At 44.9% G+C, this 19,846-nt stretch overlaps 1 protein-coding gene across 11 annotated transcripts in view; it reads right to left on the reverse strand.

Annotated features, from left to right (window-relative positions):
- Window positions 1-9,442: 9,442 nt before the first annotated feature.
- Window positions 9,443-19,846, reverse strand: part of GluClalpha (glycine receptor alpha 1) — a 212,081-nt gene continuing 201,677 nt past the window's right edge. For 7 of the 11 annotated variants that reach the window (XM_075893425.1, XM_075893423.1, XM_075893434.1 and 4 more), the window contains 2 exons: window positions 18,611-19,134; window positions 9,443-9,875 (listed from right to left, as the gene is read on the reverse strand). In XM_075893425.1, coding sequence (XP_075749540.1) covers window positions 9,645-9,875; window positions 18,611-19,134 — 755 coding nt within the window. In that variant the 3' untranslated portion in view covers window positions 9,443-9,644. The remainder of the gene's footprint in view (window positions 9,876-18,610; window positions 19,135-19,846) is intronic. The other 4 variants (XM_075893427.1, XM_075893426.1, XM_075893432.1 and 1 more) reach the window with 1 other exon arrangement.

Genomic DNA, 19,846 nt, shown 5'->3' on the forward strand with positions numbered 1-19,846 from the left:
AGAAGCAAATGACCTGCGCACAGGAGCACCGGCTGCTGCAGCGCGTTTAAGAGCGGCGTCCACAAACTAACGTCACACGCGAGAGGGCGCCATTGCAAGATCTCGAGGCCAACAGTGTTTACGGAAAAGCAAGCATACCACGTTTACCAAGAAAGCCAGGTTTCGGAAGCAGCCTCTTTTAAGTGTATTCAATTTCGGAGACCGACTCCTGAAGTCCATGTTTGCTCTGTATGCAACAGCCCGAGGATACTTGAACACAGACCCTTGATTACCTTACGCCTAGTGCTGTGGAATTCATTAGGTGGCCGTGAATTAAGCCTGTGGCGAAAAGCAACAAAACAAACAACAATCACACGTGTGCAGTATGTCAAGACTTAAGAAAAGCATAAATGAAAGTATACCTGCAGACTGCGGAGCTGACTCAGGTAGATACAGTCTGTAACGTTTCTATCAGGGATTCGGAGAAGAAGGGTTCGACAGCTGGCGAGGTCACACATTAACTGAAGTGAGATGCTAAAGTTAACAAGAATTTGCATGAATTGTAGAACTTCAAGAAAGGAGCGTAGACAGGGGGGTTTAAGTTATCCAAGCTTTTCAATGTTGCATCACTATAATAAGAGGGCACACGTACGAACACATGGACGGCCATAAGTACATAAAGCGTAGTCATAGACAAATTCGATAACCTTCCGAAAAATTAAGGTGAATGCAAGTACATCTTATAGTGTGCACGAATTCTTCCCATCGGGCTTCGCCGTTTGTAACTGGACTTCATGTCTTGCAAATGAGAGAGCGCATAGTTCGCTTCTGCCCTGCTCTTGAAATCTTACTCGAACGTCCAAAAAATAAATCCGCGCCGTCGTATAAGCTGGCGCATTATCTCGTCAGCGTGAGATTGGGGATTTTCGCTTTCATGCTTCAAACGCGCAGAGTAGCATTTCAATTAGGTGAACGTATAGCATGGTGTGCATTGCACGATTCCTAAGTCTTGGCCTCCTGCAGCCTTCTCAAGCCGGTGTCCATCTGGCTCACACGTGCACTGACGTATGGCGCATCTAGATCATTAGTCATGGTGAATGGTCAGCGAGAGCGCGTGGGTCGTGTTCACTATCAGTGAGTATGCGACAAGGAACTCGCTTGCTGGATTCGGTGCCGACCGGTTGTGCCCTTGTGATCTCCGCCGTCAGCGTAGCTGTGGCCGACTGGGCTCGCCCTACGTCATCTCCTGACGCCGACGACCTTCGACGACAGTGTAGCTCTGACCGACTGGACTTGCTCTACGCCATCTACTGACGCCGACAAGAGCTCTCGCAAGTGGTGCCCCGAGCTCGGACTCCAGTGGCCGTGTTTCCATCTTTTCTATCTCTCCTATCCCCTCGATATGTCGTCGCTCTCTGGCTTACCGCCTCACGCCTCTTTCTCTCTGTCTACACCTTTATTCCTATCCTTTTAATCCCTCCTCACCCCCATCCCTTGTGAGCTACTGTTAAGGTGTCGCTCGCTGAAGCAGACAGTTACGGGGCTCACTTTTCTCTTCCTTTCTCTCTCAGAACCACTTAGTATGCGACAAGACGCGCATTGCGCTTGTCGTGGTTGAAGAGTTCCCTAAATCATCTAGAGGGGACTATGACGCTGAAATCGTTCAGCCACCATGGAAATGATGGGTATAGTGCACAAAGTAGCCGAGTCTTCGTGCTTGCGGCTTCGAAAGCATTTGTTGGCTTCTTTTTTGCTGCGTTTTTTCGTTTGTTCCGGATTAAAATGTTGGATTGTTGTGAGCTTCATGACCCGATTTTGATATGTGAGCCTAAAAGTTTGAGGTGATCGAAGTGCAACTGCTGATCATTTGCTGGTTGTTGTCTCGTAACAAAGCAGCTGCAATCCACGCGAATCCAAAAGGAGCCGAAAGTTCGAAGATGAGACAAATCTGTGTGCTACCCATCACTCCCATGCTCATTGAAACACCGTGTGTTGCAGCTCCCTTAGAGACTAGAGGCAAAGTTCCCTAAAGCGTATTTATAGGAAGCTCTATGGCCGTGGGATCAAAGGATAGGGTTATTGGAAGTCGTTGTTGGGATAGTTAGTCAGTCGTTATAATAACTAGGCGCAACCTAGCACTCCCTCCTTTACGTTAAGTTCACATGAGCATATACTCAGGACCACACCACCAAACAGTACTTTAGCTTCTGTCTCTAGTATGTGTGCGTGCGCCAGACTGAGGCAGTGCTAAGGGCACTTCAATACGGCGAAGAACAGACAACAGCATGGCGCAACACAGAACGCCTGATGCTCTCTTCTCTGCTCCCTATTTATACACGAACTGATGAAGTAACGACCCTACTTGTATACTGTATTAGTCGATAGAGAAGAGGATTGATTGCCCTAAAGGAGCTCTCCGCAGTATAGATATTATAACGGCTCACGGCAGTTCGTTCACGCGAGACGATTATCTTGGGTCGCGTTCAAGCAAGGTCGCGTTCGTTCAGTTGTTAGCGACCACGCTCGTGCTAACCCTGTCTGGTTAGAGCTTTGAGAAAGAAAGTGCAATACCAGCACCAGCTAGCTTCACTCCCAGCACTTTCGTATGAAGCACAAACAAAGCTTGCCTGCTCGATCTACTTGCGCAAACCGCGACTGACGAAATAGCTGGTGTGCAATGAGTTAGGCGTGTGCAATGACTGCAGTCATCTTTTACGCATTCTCAAGCTCCGTGCCGTTACAAGAGCAGCCGATAAATGTTCTATTACCGCGGCGACGCTGTCGAAATGCATGGTGTGCCTGGATCCTGTGGAACACCCTGAATCAACAAAGGCGTGGTTCCTTCATTTGTCTGCTAATATATTGTGTTTGGTAATGTTGTAGATAGTGTGCTAAATTGTTCTAGTCCTTATATATTTCTTTTTTGGTTGGTTGGGCTCGTGGGTTAAGAAAGATTTAGCAAGTTTACATCTGAATGAGGCTTCCCTGTGCCGTTGCGGGCTTTCTTCATTTAAATGCGAGTGACGTATGTGCTTCATCGACAGACATTTCTGTCAAATGTTGATAAAAAGGAGACAAATCGACAGACAACCACACACGAAAAATTTGTAAGTTATCAGTATAACTACACCGGTGCAACTGCAGCCAAAGCCACCAGGCCAGAACACGGAGAAGTGCTGATTTTTGGACAGAGTGCATATTCTTACACCATGCACATATGTGTAAATTTTCACCCATCTTCAGAAAGTTTCGTTCATCTAACCAGCCTAAAAGTAAAAAAAAAAGAGAGAAATACTCCTAAAGAAAGCTCTTGAAGTACGATTGTTATGGTAACTGTGTATGGCACATTTGGTAAACAGTATAAAAAAGGCGTCCTTCTTCTTGGCTTTCTTTCTAATAAGCTTGAGTACGTCACAGGAGGTAGGACTCGGAACTTGGTAAAAAACTTATCCACGTGACAATAGTACATATACGCTAAAGTTGCATTTGCATCGATAGTGAAGATGGAGTTAGATTACTGGTGCTGTGCTTATAAGGAAGTTGTTTTGTTCGTGAAACACTGCTCGAGAGTAAGACAGCCAGAATGAATCGTCATTTTTGTACGCGTTGATGTTGTTGAATGAGACTACACCAAGGTATACTTCATGTCTCTTGTTCCCCCTTGAGAAACCTCAATCACGTTCTGTGATTTAACATTGCTCTGGTCCGGGTCGGGTGCGCTAACGCAAAGCTACACGATAGAGGTACCGTGGCATCAACAGCCGTTTTAAAGAGGCCCTGAAACACTTTTTCAAGTAACTATGGAATAAATTCACTGGAGGAGCTCATTGCCTCATGAATTCAACGCCGCAAAATTTTAAGAATTCGTCCAGTACGAGTGGGGTTACAAAGATTTGTCACAAGCTGCAATCGCATTCCCTCTTTTTCTCGTCTCAGTGAAAGTGCTGAAAGCTAAGCAGGGAGAAATGGCAGGGCCACAGAGAAACATCACGCGAGCCCCGTGACCTTGAGAACTTGTTTTTTTTCTTTTTTGAATGCGCGGCTTTCTCAGCGTAACCGTGCGCGCACGCTGGACAAGTATCGGCCTCTCGCTGCGATCTCTGTAACGAGTGAACGCGCCATGTTCAAATCAGCCAATGGCTGATAAATGGGCTTACGACGTATGACTTTTGGGTGTATTGCGTGATTTGTCGAGAGAAGAGAAAGCAATTTTAGCTGAATTTGATAATTTATTGTGAATTCCAAGCCACGTGTTGCACTATAATGTTTGGCTCGCGTGTTGTCGGGAGCCTCAACTACCGATCGCCAGAATTTTCTGACCATGCTCAAAAAGTGTTGCAGGGCCCTTTTAAGGCAAAGTGGAGCCACGTGGTTTTTTTGGCACGTTTGCACGGCACTGTCAGGAACGTGAAAAATCAATGAAGACAAAAGACACTGTGAGCAGCAAACTTCCTTCATTGAGCATTCATGTCATTCGATAAAGCGTACGTTTTTTTTCTTTTTTAATTATACGTCAAAATGTTTTGCTTGCACCTAAGAAATTACGTCTCTATGTACGTCACAGATCCAGTAAAGTTCACGGCGAGAAACTTCGCCGGCAAAAAAGAGAAAATAAGGTATAGTTACAATCGATGCTATTTATGCCTATAAGGGAAATATAAATAACGAAATCGGTGTTTTGTTTTGTTTTTTATTATTAACAGTAGCCATGCTTTGTCGATAGAATATCTGCGTGCTTATCGCGCGTGTACATGCTAGAAACGAGAGGGGGGAATTCAACTCAGACTGTACAAGAAGAAACACTTCCATTCCTAGTGTTTCGTCGTTCTTTTGATTCTTCCACAGAAGCACTATTCAAAACTCGGTGGCGCAAAATCATGCATGACCTACTGAGGAAGAGATACTGCACAGACTCCGATGTAACACTCAGCACTGAGGCGGTGCGTGGGTGCAGACGTACAAAAACAAAAAAGCCACAATTTTTCTTTAACTCGAACACAGTCGTGAGAAGGAAGAGGAGATGAACCCAAACACATGATATCTCGACAACAACGTGATCTCGGCGGGAGCCGAGCTTCTCGTACGGTACACGAACTGACACTGAGATGTGAACAGCCTTTGGTACAGAGCACTTTGCCGCATTCGGCCAACAGGCAAAAGAGCACAAAGGCAGCCCTTACGTCAGACATTATGCTGCAGCTACCGCTTGTTTGCACACAAACTGACAGTGCAATCAGGCGCAAGATAGCGTGCTGTCGCCCGTGATTTTCCTAATTGAAATATAAACTTCCTCGTTGACTTGTTACGTGCTGTGCTACACTCTAAGAAAAAAAGTATGTCTGAGTCTTTTCGGCTATTCCTGACTTTTTACGCAATGACTCTCTTTATAGAGGCACGTTAACTCGCCAATAGATGAAAGGACTCTCAGAAATATATTGACTTTCAAAGGGAGTTGACGTGCCTGTGTAAAGATAGTCACACGTGGCAAGTAATAACTTCGAAAAAATAGTCAAATGACTCTTTATAGAGTGTACCTTTGAATGGAAGGATTAACGCTCACACAGCAACAGTGACATCAACTAAGGGTCAATCAACTGACCGATGTCTGACTTTGAAGCTAAAATTGAGCCGTGAAAATTGGCCGGGATTTCATGCATCAGTGTTTTCTCGTTTCACGGCGCCACAGATTTCGTAGGCCAACGACGCCCTTAATCGTTTAGGTTTACCAGCCAGAAATTTATCTTGGCTCAGTTGTCGTGCAACGAGATGAAGTCGTCTATTGCCGTATACTTGAGGAAGATGATTACATGGGCAACGAGCATATGCCTTCCGCCTGGCAAACAAGGAACGTCAGCTTTAACCACACTTTTTTTTTGACAGACAGTTTTCAGGTGCACGTAAGAAAACACCAACTCACTATGAAACACTTGAAACGTATGTACAGCGAAATAAGTGTTGAGACGACGAAACACTGGCGTAAGCACACACCGATCTACGCATCTATGTACAACGGTGACTGTGGACCCTGCGATACGAAGTATACAGACTTTCTGTTCCGCTTCGCTAAACGTAAGTCTCCTTAGGTGTCGGTGAGCGGGATCACCCGTGTCGAGGTGAAGCACAAGAGTACACACGATTCACCAAAACAATGTTAACATCACTTTTATGTACAAGCACAAAGGATACAATGCCACGTGACTCTTTCATATCTCAAGAAATGTAACTCGCACGTTGTGCTCTGAATGTTTCTCGGAAGTAGCTTTTTTTTAAATTGATGACTATACCATAAATGATGTATAAGCTAACCTGCTCGACAATTGTTAGTGTCAAGGCCATAGAAACTTACAGCCTGTATTTGGACTACACGTTTTTGGGCTAAACTGCACACGGTTCTGCGTTCTTCTTTTTTTCCTCGAAGAGCTGGTCACAATTCTTCCGCTTAAACGAATAGCTTTACGTGAACACAGATAATCAGCCACAATTGTCACGGATGTAATCTGTTTAGCAACCAGTGCCAACCGACTGATGGTGTCATGAACTACAGAAGTTATCAGCAAGAACTGTAAGCCAAGGTTTCATTATATTAATTTCCTGTGAATTTTTTCGCGTTCCATAGCCTAAGAGGGAGGTTTGGTGGGCGCTATTTCGCTCCAAAATGGCGAAGCATTTCAGAGCACAAGACGTCGTGTAGCGATTTTCAACCGAGACGATAAGAACGAGCAGCAGGGTTTAACCTTGTGCCCCGCGCTTTACAAACACCTGCATACGCCTGTGAAAACCGGCGCGTACACGTGCATGCTATATACATGCATAGATGCACGCTTCTTGATTTGTTTATTTTTTTCAAAGCGTCCTACGCACGTGCGGGACAGCACGTCGCATTGGTGTCGCGCTTCGTTTTTTGAAGGCCTGGCTCGCCATGTTTCCCGTTCACGCTTTTTTTTTTGTGTGTGTGCAAGTGAGGTGGGATCTTAAAGGGCGACACCTAGCTGGGTCCCGGTGCGAAGGCGCTTTTCAACTCAAAAGTGCACAAACAAGCACCGCGTTTAACGGTATGACAGCAAAGCGACGAAGATGAACCTTTGAAGGTAAAGGAGCTTAGTGTGTATAGTTACGCGGTGTAGCTACTTTCAAGTGGGTAGCCTCGTAAAGGACATGCCTAGACGATTGGCTTGGAAGCAACAGTGTTTTTTTTCGCCGGTGTATTGAGGCAGCGACCCTGTCGTTGACCTCACGCATAACTGGGGACCGCCGAGTAACATGTTTTCCACCGTATGTGTCGGGCAGAGCTGTCGCGATATGTTGGCATTTATTAAAGAGGCAGCACGCATGATTCTACGGCCGTTTCGGTGGACTTCATAGCCATGCCTGGTATTAGAGGTCTTATTCACCGAAAGTTCAATCTCGGTGCCTTTTTTTTGTATGCCAGTCTTTTCCCGTACGGTGCACAGCTCACCGCCTATCCTTGAGTTTTTCTGCGCCAGGATGAGTAAACGTAACACAAACTCAGGGCCGACATGACGCTAGGTATGCGCGAAATAACCCCGTTTCGCAACTCTTTTTTTTTCCGACGCTCTCGATTTTGTTTTACTTCCGGTCTCGCAATAATGACGTGTCAGCCACTTCCGAACATCGCCGGTGAGTGAAGCCATTCGTTCACTCCGCGCTTTCGTTTTTCGAGGGACACGCTTTAACAGCAAGCATTTGTTCGCGAAATAAAAAAACCGATAGCGGTGGTAGACTGTTGCCTACGAGACATCGTGGCTAGAAGGCTGCAGTGTTTTACGGGAACGGACAATTTGGAGAAATGGTAGTCTCTGTAGCTCCTCCCGCACAGACTCAACCCTTTCCAGAGTTCCCCAACTGGGCCCTTCCACAGCCATCACACACACGGTGGAAGACTCGGCGGAGCGCGCGCGTACACATAACACAAGCGAGTCGAGGACGTCATCGGACCATCGACCCGTAGTGGTGGCCTACATTTCCTCGGCATTCACATAAAAAAGAAGGAGAGATAGAAAGAGACAAAGAGTCGAAGCCGAACTGAGGCACTGCTCAGAGGTACACAGTGAAGTGTCGCGAGAGCTTATGCAGCCCAGAGTCCGGGAAAGGAGCCGGTGCCCGGACTCCTTTCCCCCACAACGAACACCATGAAAAGACACGAGAAGAATATCAACGTACACACTGTCAACACGAGTGCTTACACGTCATTCACGCAAGTGACACAACTTAAAACGCCTCGAGCGCACACCGCTTTCACCATTGTCCTTCTGCAGCCCCACAATGGTACCACATCGCTGATCCACCCGAAACAAAGGCTGATCACATCTCAGTGGGGGTTCCCTAAGCAAAACAGAGAGCGCGACCAAGTTCTCGGTGCGTCGCTGTACATGGCCACGATGTCTTCATTTTTTTTCCTGTTTGGGACGGCACTACCATTAGAGCGTTGCAGAAATTAAAACTTTTTTTTTCAACACTGAGAACATACGTAAGCTTCCTGTCTTTCTAGAAACACGCGGTATAAACATCTGAACCCTCTATAGTGACAGTCAGCTTGCTTAAGGGGGGAGAAGAGCTAGGGAAGGGTACGCATGGGGCCAAGGAGGTTGGATATGCAAGCGTCAAAGAACACACTTTTCGCATCCCTACGTACGCTCTGACTAACTAGATCAATCACTACGGCTTTGGGAGAAGTTCTTACATTGTTATGGATCGCAGTCACTCCATTTCACGATACGCATGATTTTCGGCGCCAACCTTTGAGGCGCCTGCCCGAAGACATTGCTCTCGTGTATGACCAAGGAGGACTGCCTCTGCCCGCACTTCCTGACACTCAGCCGCGCCTTTAAGCCCCGACCGCTCGGCAATGGCGCTGTGAGCTGACTATTAAGTTGATTAAATTCGGGAGCCTCATGATGCAACCCCCATCGGTAACGATGAGATACCCAACGCATCAAGCTCTTAATGTGCCCAGGTGATAGGGCGTTGTTCTTGAGTGACAGCTGCGGTTCGAAAAGTAGACCAACACGTGGCACACACGAGAGTTACGACTACGTTCGGGCAAACAGTCCACGTATAAACTCTTCTAGTTTACACAAAACTCTGAGTGCAACAACCAATCGTGCCGTAATGGGACATAACATCTCGTCAACGACAACGTTTTCTTCCTGCTTACAGGTATCTTATCCCGCTCTTTCACACTCATTCCTCAACCGCCACTTCCATTTCAGCATCAGCTGACAAATGATCTTTCGTGAGAAAACAACGGTAAAGGGATGGCCCGAAACAAGGTCCCTTCCTCGTTGCTGGTGTCGAAGGGAATCAAGGGTCGTAGCGGAGGCTGCACTACGGCCACCTTGTCGGAGCCGCTTATACAGCTCATGGCGGCGCTGGTGGCGTCGATGTGGTGTTGCGGGCACTTTTCGCACGGTATATTTCTTTTTTTCCTTTTTTTTCTGGCTGTGGCTATGACGATTCGAGCGTGCACGGAGGATGAGGAAGCGAGTGGCCGGGGCGTGTAGGCCCACCCCGCCAACCGGCTCCCGGGTTCTTCAGCGGCCCACGCGAGGCGGGCGCGCCGGTCTTCGTGGTGTGCGCGCGCGACAGAGTGCGTGTCCGTAGTGACGATGGTGTCGGATGGCGGCTGTCGTGGCGTTCGTGTTCTGTCACTCGTCTTCCTTGTCTTCCCGGAAGAGGTAGGTTGTCCAGTAGACGAGGTTGAAGAGGGCGAACATGAGCGGAAAGAAGATCCGCGAGACGACGTCGATGCGTTTGGATCGCGTGGGAAACTTGGAAAGCCAGGCCTTGCAAAGGTTCGTCTTGGGGGTCTTCATGTGCACTTCGCACTGCCGCAGCTTGTCGGCGTGCAACTCGCCGTGGTGGTGCACCAGCGGCCTCTGCGAAGAGCGAGAGGGAAAAGAAGAAGGGCAGCATAAGTGGGAAAGATCGGTGCTCGCGTCGAGAATACAGAACATTGCACTGCACGCCACGTTCAAGGACTAAATTGGTGAAACGTTTCACGACACTACTTCCCAACTACGCCCATTATAGAGATACGTGCCTATCATACTACAACAACGTGTAGACCACATCCTGCGTAGACATTCAGTCGCAGTACGTCATTTTACCACGCGCGCTATACTTCCTGTGTGTGATCTTCATTGAATAACCCAATCATAGCGCTTGCTAACATATCAACTGCGTTAGTTTTGCCGTGAACCACCACTGCATGCAGTAGTCATTACTTCAAATACTGGTGTCAGAGCGATACCAATTCCTTGTGGAGACTGCGTGTATGTTCGTTTTTGCAAAGGTAACCTTTTGCTTGCGAAAAAAACTATTGCGTAATCAAGAAATGCGAAAAAAGGTGGATTTGAGCGCAATGCTTTTCTGATTTAATACTACACATGCTTTTCAGCCACACATACGTAAAAAGGTATGTGTTCATATGTAAGATGTCATACGCCGTTATTAGCAACGTCTCTCTTCAAATCATTGTACAGTTCTCATACCCTTTGACCTTCACCCAAGGCGAACTGTCTTGAAGAAGCGGCAACATAGTTCTATGCACGGTTGCGACGAATAACAAGGACTGTAGAAAAAAAAAGTAAGTCTCGCAAAATAAGACCTTATTGGTTGCTTCGAGCATTTGTATATATCATAATGTAAGCAGCTGCTATTGTTCATATACAGTCTCAAAATCGAGGCCCAAGATATTTGGCTTTTATACAAGTACGGCTCTCTGCTAAGTGGATTTCTCACTTACACAGGCAAAATGTTTTCTGCTGAATCATCTACAGTTCCGTGCAGTGGTCTCAGAAATCACTTGAAGGCCACTTCGTTTGTCTCAGCATACGTCTTTTAGTGGCGCCTTGTTGCTACAGACAACTTTTCTAGAAGCAATTGATTATGACAGCCGTGTGCGTTACTCCATGGCATCGCGTCGTCAGGAGACGTCCAGCTGAAAACACGCCAGTCACCGAATTAAATTTATCGTAACTCCGGAAGTCATGGCAATGTACCTTACACCTTGAAGATCTGTGGCTGCATGAGCTCATATAATTCGCCACTGAACGATTTTGTAAACACGCTTCATGTTCATAGTGCAAAGCGTTAGGAACAAAGAATTTCTTTTCTCTCTCTTATCTTTATACTCCCCCTTCCCATTCACCCAGCGTACGGTAGCGAACCGGCCATGTGCCTGGCTAACCTCTTTGCCTTTTCTCTAGTTGTTCTTCCTTCCTTCCTATACTCTTTGCCTATATTCAGTCTACTTTCTTTTCTAAAAAAAAAAAACGCTTTTCGAAACCGGATAGCTGCCGTGATGATATGCAAGACCATCACGAAGTATGAGGCGTAACGTTATTTCGGTTATATGACAAAACTCGACGGTGGCAAAAGTCAGACCATATTTATGTAAAGAGTATTTTTCACTGTACACGATTTCACAAGAATATGTGATCACTATGACAAAAGAAAAGAAGAAGAAAAAAGACAAACAAACCAGGGGCTGCTACCCAGAAGTGCCGCGGAGACTGAGGAGACAACGTAACGGTGGCATTACTCACATTTCCCTTACATTCTATTATCTCTCTCACCCCTTGCCAGACTATATTAAAGAACACTATGCTGTGCTTTAACCTCTCCCCGCATTGTCCTTCTTTCATCCTCATATCAAAACCTCCAACTCTCATTTTCCTTTCCCACCTCCTTGTTATACCGTTCTAGAAATGATTACGCCATGTTTTATCTCTTCTCATTATGCTTTCCCTCCTCATCACCTTCACGTTAGTGCTCCTCTCACTCCCCTTCACACCTTTTTGCTATAGTATACTACACAAGACAATGCTATGCTTTACCCTCCCTCATATGTTCCTTCCTCCTCAGACTCACACTTCTTTCCCATCCTACTGCTGTACTATGCTATGCATGGCTATTATATGCTGGGAGCTGCTCGACACGTTTTACCTGCTTTTCGTGGCACATACTAGCCCCGTTTTGAGCGGATGAACCCGGAGTTTTAACACGAGAGCGTTAATGAGATCGTCACGCATAAATTCCGGTGTTGTCGTCGGTGTCGTTGGTTGCTAGCGAAAAATCATCATCTTATGCGTGACCGAAAAATAAAGAACGATGCAAATAAAATAAATAAATGAGAAAAAATCCTGGAGGATAAATGGACGCTGTATTCATTGATTTTGCAAAAGCATTCGACAAGGTTCCACACATCCGCCTAATGATGAAGTTAACGAATCTGAACATGAACAGCAAAATCATTGCATGGAAAACTTATTTTCTGACCAACCGAAGCCATTCAGTTTATATCAATTGACATACATCCTCGCTTTTACATGTAAAGTCTGGTGTTCCGCACGGGTCGGTCCTCGGTTACATAAACGACATTTGAAATGGTTTATAATCTACAATCAAATTATTTGCAGATGACTGCATCATTTACAGAAACATTGACAGCAGCAAAGTTTACGAATCATTACAGTCCGATCTTAGTAAATTCGCCCTTTGGTGTCACCAGTGGCAAATGCAAGTCAACTCCTCTAAAACTAAGGCCATGCCATTTACAAGAGCACATAAAACAGAACAGAACCAATATAAAATTCAAGGTGCCCCCATTGAAAAGGTATCCATGTTTAAATATCTCGAAATTCATTTATCATATGATCTATTATGGAATGAGCACATAGATAAGATAACTATTAAGGCGTCGAAAACACTTGGATTTATCAAAAGAAACGTGTACTTGGTGAACTCTACCACTAAAAAGCTAGCATACATTACACTTGTCTGTTCAAAGATTGAATATGCATCCATCATCTGGAACCCACATAAATCATATCTCATCGATCAACTCGACTCAATACAAAATAGAGCTGAAAGACTTATCACCAAGCAGTATTCTCAAAACTACAGCACTACAGATATTACACACTTCCTTGTATTACCCCCCCTTGAAAAACACAGACTGTCGTCACTGTTGTCACATTTTCATACATTTTATCACAGTAAATCCTGCTTTCGTGAAGCCCACATAAACACACCTTATAATATTTCCAAACGGGTTGATCACCAATTCAAAATACAGCTTTTCTTTGCACGCACAAACATGTATCAGCAATCACCATTACTTCGAGCCATACATAACTGGAACACACTACCAGGGGACATCGCTTTTGTGAATGAGTTGAATATTGCCTTGGACATATGACTAATATATTGATGCGTGTTTTATGTATGTATTTATGTTGATTTTTCTTTCATTATTATTGTATTTCTTTTTATGGCAATTTTCTGTATATATTATTTATATTTTTTCGCACTAATGCCGTGCCCCTGTTATTGAGTTTTCATGTCTCCATTTTTTCCCCGTCTGCATCTTTGCCTGTAGAACGGTATTTTATTTTCTTTACCATTTCTCATTATATAATAACAATGTTTTGATTTGAAAATTTATTGTACAACTTAAACCACCCTATGTAATGCCCGGATGGGCCTTTAGGGTATGTATGAATAATAAAAAAAAGGACCGAACCCGGGTTCTTTTGGTTTAAGTGGGGATCGTACCCGGGTCGTTTGCGTGGCAAGCGGATGTTCTACCACACGGCCACGCCACTTTCTTTTTTCTCTTACCGAACAAGCCAATGTTGGCCAGGTTGTTCTTAAAGGCGTTAAACTATGCTGTAATGAATGCTCAACTCGTCTGATAGTTAATTGTCAACTCTTCAAGCCTGTTTCTATTCGCTCTTCTGTAAAACATGGATGTCCGATGTCACCTCTCCTATTTGCACTTTATCTAGAACCACTGCGCTTATGCATAATACAGTCGAGTTGCATTCGTGGCTTCAGTATATTAGGCAGTGAGGTTAAAGTATTAGCTTATGCAGATGATGTTGCATTCTTTTGCATAGATAAGCCAAGTGTCGAAAATGGGGTATATAGTATTGAAAAGTTTGGCGGAGTATCAGGAGCTCGTTTAAATGCCTATAAACGTTTAGGAATGTGGTTTGGCTTGTGGGGAAGCACACCGAACCACTTTGCAGGGATTAATTGGACAAGAACTCCTCCAACATACCTCGGTGTATCATTGCATGCATATAGATTCAGTGCGCATTACTGGAAGGAATGCGTCCCTAAGCTTTAACGACAGGCCCAGACATTTGTTCCCTATGCACTTTAAATCATTGGGAGAGCTGAAGCTTGCAATACTTCTTTAGCAACAAAGCTTTACTATGTATTGCAACTTATTCATTGCGCAAGATTCTATATACAACGCTTTCATCGAATTTTTGCTACTTTCATATAGTCTTCGACTTTTGAGCCCATGCGTCGTGATAATATATTCAAGCCAGTTAGTGAGGATGGGTTAGGACTAAAACACCTTTATCTATGGCAAATAGTGTCCTGATTCTTCTTTTTTCGAGACAATTACCATCCTGTAATCCGTTCCTTCTTGCAGGTTACACTTGTTGATTGCTTACCAGATTTAATTGTTTCATCCAACTTCTCCGAACACCCATGCTTGCGGGGATTCATGCAGGAAGTTTACCTCGCAGTTGAGTTCCTTAAAGCTCGCTTTTCTGTAGAATACCTGTGCACAGTATCACACAAGGTGCTGTATAAGGACCTACTGAGTACACTCTTCCCACCTCCGTTGTACCGCTCACTGTATTCCAATCTTCCAGGCCACGATGTGTTGAAGCGAGTGCGCAAAATGTACATTCCACCGAATTCAAAAACATTCTTATATAAACTCCACTCTGAAACATTGGCGGTAAACACATGGTTAAAAAGAAAGGGTATTTTTATTCCGTCTGTTAACTGCCGTCTATGTGATGTGCCGGAAGTGATTGAACATTGCTTTGTTAGCTGCAAAGATGCCATAGTGTTTTGGCATGTCCTTCAGCGAGCACTAAAAAAAAACGTTTCGTCATTAAATTCTCTCACGACACGTTATTTTCTACCAGAAGCGCTTGATGAAGTACCATATGACATGTTTTTCCTCATGGGTATGCACAGCTTGTGGAAGACACGAATGCAAGACCGCAATGCAGAGCCCACCACCTCTTCAAGCACTCACTTTATTCAAATGGCTATCCACCTCCAAAACATTTACGATGAGCTAGACTTTAGACCGGACTGATACTCCATCTTAGAGAACTGTTTGACCTCACCCTTCTTTTTTGTTTGCATAACACGATGTGAAGAACTCTCTATGTGCGGAACTCACGCTGTGTTAGCCATTGAGTGTTTATGAGTAACGATTGAGTGCCTATTTTCGCGATTTGATTCTACTTTTGTTGGCTTGATTTGTATTGATTGCGCAAATACTTTGTTAAATAACATGCAAAAAATGGCCACGCCTCTGCTTGTCAAAACAGTGAAAATAACTTCCTCTGCTTCAAAATGCAGTGAAAGCAGCAGCTAAATGCAGTGGTTGAAAGCCGGTGCCCCACTACAAAACGCACACGCTATGGCGTCTATTCCTATAAGGCCACGTATAGTGGGTGCATATCAAATTCTAAAATGTTTTATGCACGAAGTTTTTGAAATACACCCAAGGAACAAGATGTCGTTATCGCATTCAACTCCTGAAGACGAAGCTTTAGGGTCCCCTAATTTTTGCTGAAAATAAACAGCTGCGCTGTGAATAACGTATACAACAGTAGGGAGAGGTAATGTTATGATTGTTGCAGTACAAAAACGTGTTAAAGTTTCTTGGAAATTTGGAATGAGGTGGAGTGATCCGAAAAGGCTTACCGTATACCTCTTTGCGGAAGCTGTGAGGTTTTTGTAGGCCGACATACGAACAGTACAGCATGCTGTTAGCGCAATAAAAGCGCCAAAGCAAGCTATATGTTCGCACTTGTACAAATGTGAACGGAACATTTCACAAACCATGAAGTCGTGCGTAGATGTAAACATGCCAACTAGTGGCATACCGTGCGTGTTGAAGAGAAAGCCCACAAGTTGAAAAAAAAGTGATCTATTGAGATCAACTACTTCTTATACAGCAGCGTTGTGGCGCAGTGTTATCCAGCAGCGTCTTTTTTCAATATCCCTATCTGTGAGGCGCCATCAATCATCAGCTAACTGAGGAATGTGAATATGTCTTCGCCACTCCGAGAAATAAATTTTGCTGAATTGATTCGTACTCGTGACTACAATGTATGTTCATAATAAAGTTCGCATGTGGCAACAGGTATGGTTTCATCGGGAAGACTGGGCGTCTAAGCGCCAATGAATGTATGTATAAGCCACAGGAAAATAATGGTGGGCTATGGATGGTTATTTGAAGACGATTTTAAGCGTATAATGGCTGTATGCAAAGCTCGCGACCATTCTTTTGTACGATCTCAGCTTTGAAAGGAAGCTGTTTCAAGTTATATAAATTGATGGCCACCAGCTTAGTACAAGCCTTCATATAACGTTTGCATAGGAATGCAGAAGGTCAATTGAAGACAGAAGCTCGAAAAGGCGAAAAATCTTTCAACAGAGCGTGTTGCTGGAGCCACTGTTCAGACAAGAGGTCTTATCTTTTGTAGCTGCCTTAACGCTGAAGCCTTGGAGACGACGATATCACTTGTATTATCGTTGGCTAGAGCGACATGCACTGTTTATAATTTTTTGTTTGTACAACACTGAAGTACATTAAAATCGCATATCTTAATGAATATACTGGTTTAACGGTTGACCACATGAAAACTATGTCGGAACACTGGATGAATATTGAATGCAGTTAAGTAATATTACAAATGCCGAAAACTCGTGTCAACTGAACGTTAATGCATCATTAAATGAACGGATGATCTGTATGTGTGTAGTAAACATTTGTGGTCAATAAGATGTGCACATCTTGATGATGTGCGGTGCGTGTGCACCTGCAAGCGTGGAAAGAAAAAAAAAAGCGTCTCCCTCGTGTGGTTGTCGCTGAGAATGTAGTACACTCGAGCTTGTTATCACACCTCTTTACAGCTACAAGGAAAACGTAGTGGAGTAACAAAGTTCGAAAACACTGGCAATATATGACGCCTAATTTCTTGTATATACCAGCTATAAATTGCAGACGCAGTGCTACAGGATGTGATTAATTAGACAATACGCGGTAATTACGGTTTAAAGAAAGTACAACATAAAACTTGGACCTTCAGCACTCACGTTACATCTGTATAAATATACTACAAACACAGAGCACTGAATAACACTGATGTCCACTGCGTGTAAAAAAAACAATAATTCCGCAGAAACGGCTTAGAGTCGGCTTGAAGCTCCTACTCTGCAATTAATGCCATATAGATTGCACCATACAACCCGAATGGGAGGGTGATCCAACTGTATATTCTTCAAAGATTCGTGCTCTTAGAAATGTACTCCCCGCCCCCTTTTCTTTTAGTAGAGGACTGTGTTGCTCGTGCTATTCACAAAAGAAGATTACAGCAGTTCCTTCACAGTTTGCTATCTGCAGTTAATTTGATGATTCACTTATTTCATAATATGGGGCTGCTTCATTTGCTTTTGAAGTAAAAAGCCCCCCCCCCCCCCCGAAATATAGAGAAAACGATGCTAACACAATAGCAGTATTTATTTATGCAATACTTAACAGCTCTCACACCAGGCTGCACACGATCTCACGGTGTGATACGAAGTTATTGCTTGTGAAATTTATGAGAAATCCGTGAACATTTGTTGTGTTACTTCAGAAGTACAGATGCTTGGGTGGTTAAGTGTGACAAAGTTATAGCTATGGAAGGATGTGAAAAAAAAAGCCCCTTGCTTTGCTCATTTTGTGACTACAATATATTTCTCTCTTTATTTTCTGCTTTGTGCCACCAGAGAGTTTTCTGTGTTACGTTGTAGCCGGCTCTTAAAAGGGTGACAGAAAAAAGCAAGGTACACATTACAAGAGAAGCACGAGCTGTGAAAAGTCTTATTAAAAACAGAAACAGTTATACATTTATTTGGCTATGAGCAAGCGCAGGTTGGAAACTCGCAAGAAAAAAGAAAACAAATACAGTAAAAGAAATCGTGGTTTTGTTGAGCTTGCAATCCTCTCTTGATTATAGCGAATAAAAGGATGAATTTCTTCCCATTTCTCCTTCTAAAACTTATTTGACAGTTGGAACTTGACATGTCACGTCTCTTGCATTTTCTACAACCCTGAGTGTCAACGTTCTTGACGCCATTCAAAATAAAGAATCTACGCCAACCAGGCTCATTTCACACGATGCCTACCTTATCTCATATTTATAGTGACCTGTAGAAGGTTGATGGTCCTTGTGCACCGCGGAGACACAAGTACAAAGACACGAACCCGTGCAACACAAGCACCCGCGTAGTATATCTCCGTATCTTCGCATGGAAGTCCTCCCGCTGCACACGTGCAGGATGTATTCATGCTTTTGGATCCATGTCTACGCGTTATGCTATATATGGCGGTCAGCAAACACCAAATAGCCCTAGAACAAGTCCTCCTGTAGAATGGAGAGCTGGTTGAATTGAGACACTGGGCCGAAATATAAATGAACTACGTGGAGGCCACGCATGGGAAAGAGAGAGCACAGTCAGGCGTGCGTGCCAGAGTGCGCATGCGCAACGCTAGTTTTGGTGGTCTGGTGCTTACGGCGCCGGCTTGCGCGGAGCCGGCCGCCATGTTTGGCGGCAGCGGCGGTGGTGGCCAGGATCGCGGCGCCGCCATGAGGCCCGCTGGCTCGGCGGAGCTCACCATGGCGAATGTGGTGGCGCCGTCCTCCAGGTGGTCCGAGTCCAGGGGTGGCTCGAGCTCCCATTTCCTCTGCTTCTGCTTCTGCGTGTTCTGCCGGTGTGAATCTGACCGCGAGGCGTAGTTGACCAGGGCGAACTCGAGGAGCGCGCCGAATACGAAGGTCAGACAGACGCCGGTCCACACGTCAATGGCCTTGGTGTAGGAAACGGGAGGCAGCGAGGCGTTGATGCCCGATATCTGTGTAGCCATGGTGAGCAGGGTGGTGACGCCCAGCGACACTCGCGCCGGGATCGAGGTGGGGTCGAGCCAGAACGACACCCAGGACACGATGACCAGCATGCAGCACGGGATGTAGATCTGGATCAGGTAGTAGCTGAACTCGCGCTTGAACACCAGGTCCACGCGCAAGCAGCTGTACTCGCCTGCGTACGCCAATGAAAAAAAACATGCTTAAATCGCTGTTGGCAAGTACGAAAGCGCGGTGAATACCCTCTTGTGGACTTGAGTCAGACTTCTTCTTCGGCAACGCCAACCGAGTTTGAAGGCTCATACTTCTCCCGATCACGAATGTTAATCGTTAAATGACGTATTCAAAAGTGGTGTATACACAGGCCCACTAAAAAGTGATTAAAGCGTGTGGTTAAAAACCAGTGTTTTTTGACGAGATTACGAGGAGATTCATTGAAAAAAATGCATAGAAGAGGACACGTAGATGGTTGCTGTTCGTACAGCGTTAATCGCAGTTGTATACAGTGACCTCTCAAGCAATTCAGCCGCCTCGCTTCGAAAAAATAAATGTAGAAGCTGAGGTCATAGTGACGACATGCATTGACACACCGCGTGATACCATGCATGTACATCTGCTGCAACAGAAACATAAATCTTGCAACGTAGCATAAAAATGCAATCTTGCAGCTACTGTGTGACTGCAGCTCCAGACTGCGTCATTGTCCACAGCCGGCCACTGGACCACTTGAAAGGAGTGCGATTTTGACCGTGCACATGCCCTTGATAAGGAAAAATAAACACGCTGGAATCTCTTGTCTTCGGCACTTATGGGTTGCTGAATTAACTCATAGATTTGTGGCTTGTGACCTACATGATGCAAGGTCAATGCACCTAACTCGCTGTAGG

Source organism: Rhipicephalus microplus, chromosome 4, assembly GCF_043290135.1.
Source record: "Rhipicephalus microplus isolate Deutch F79 chromosome 4, USDA_Rmic, whole genome shotgun sequence".
In the NCBI taxonomy this organism is placed as follows: domain Eukaryota; kingdom Metazoa; phylum Arthropoda; class Arachnida; order Ixodida; family Ixodidae; genus Rhipicephalus; species Rhipicephalus microplus.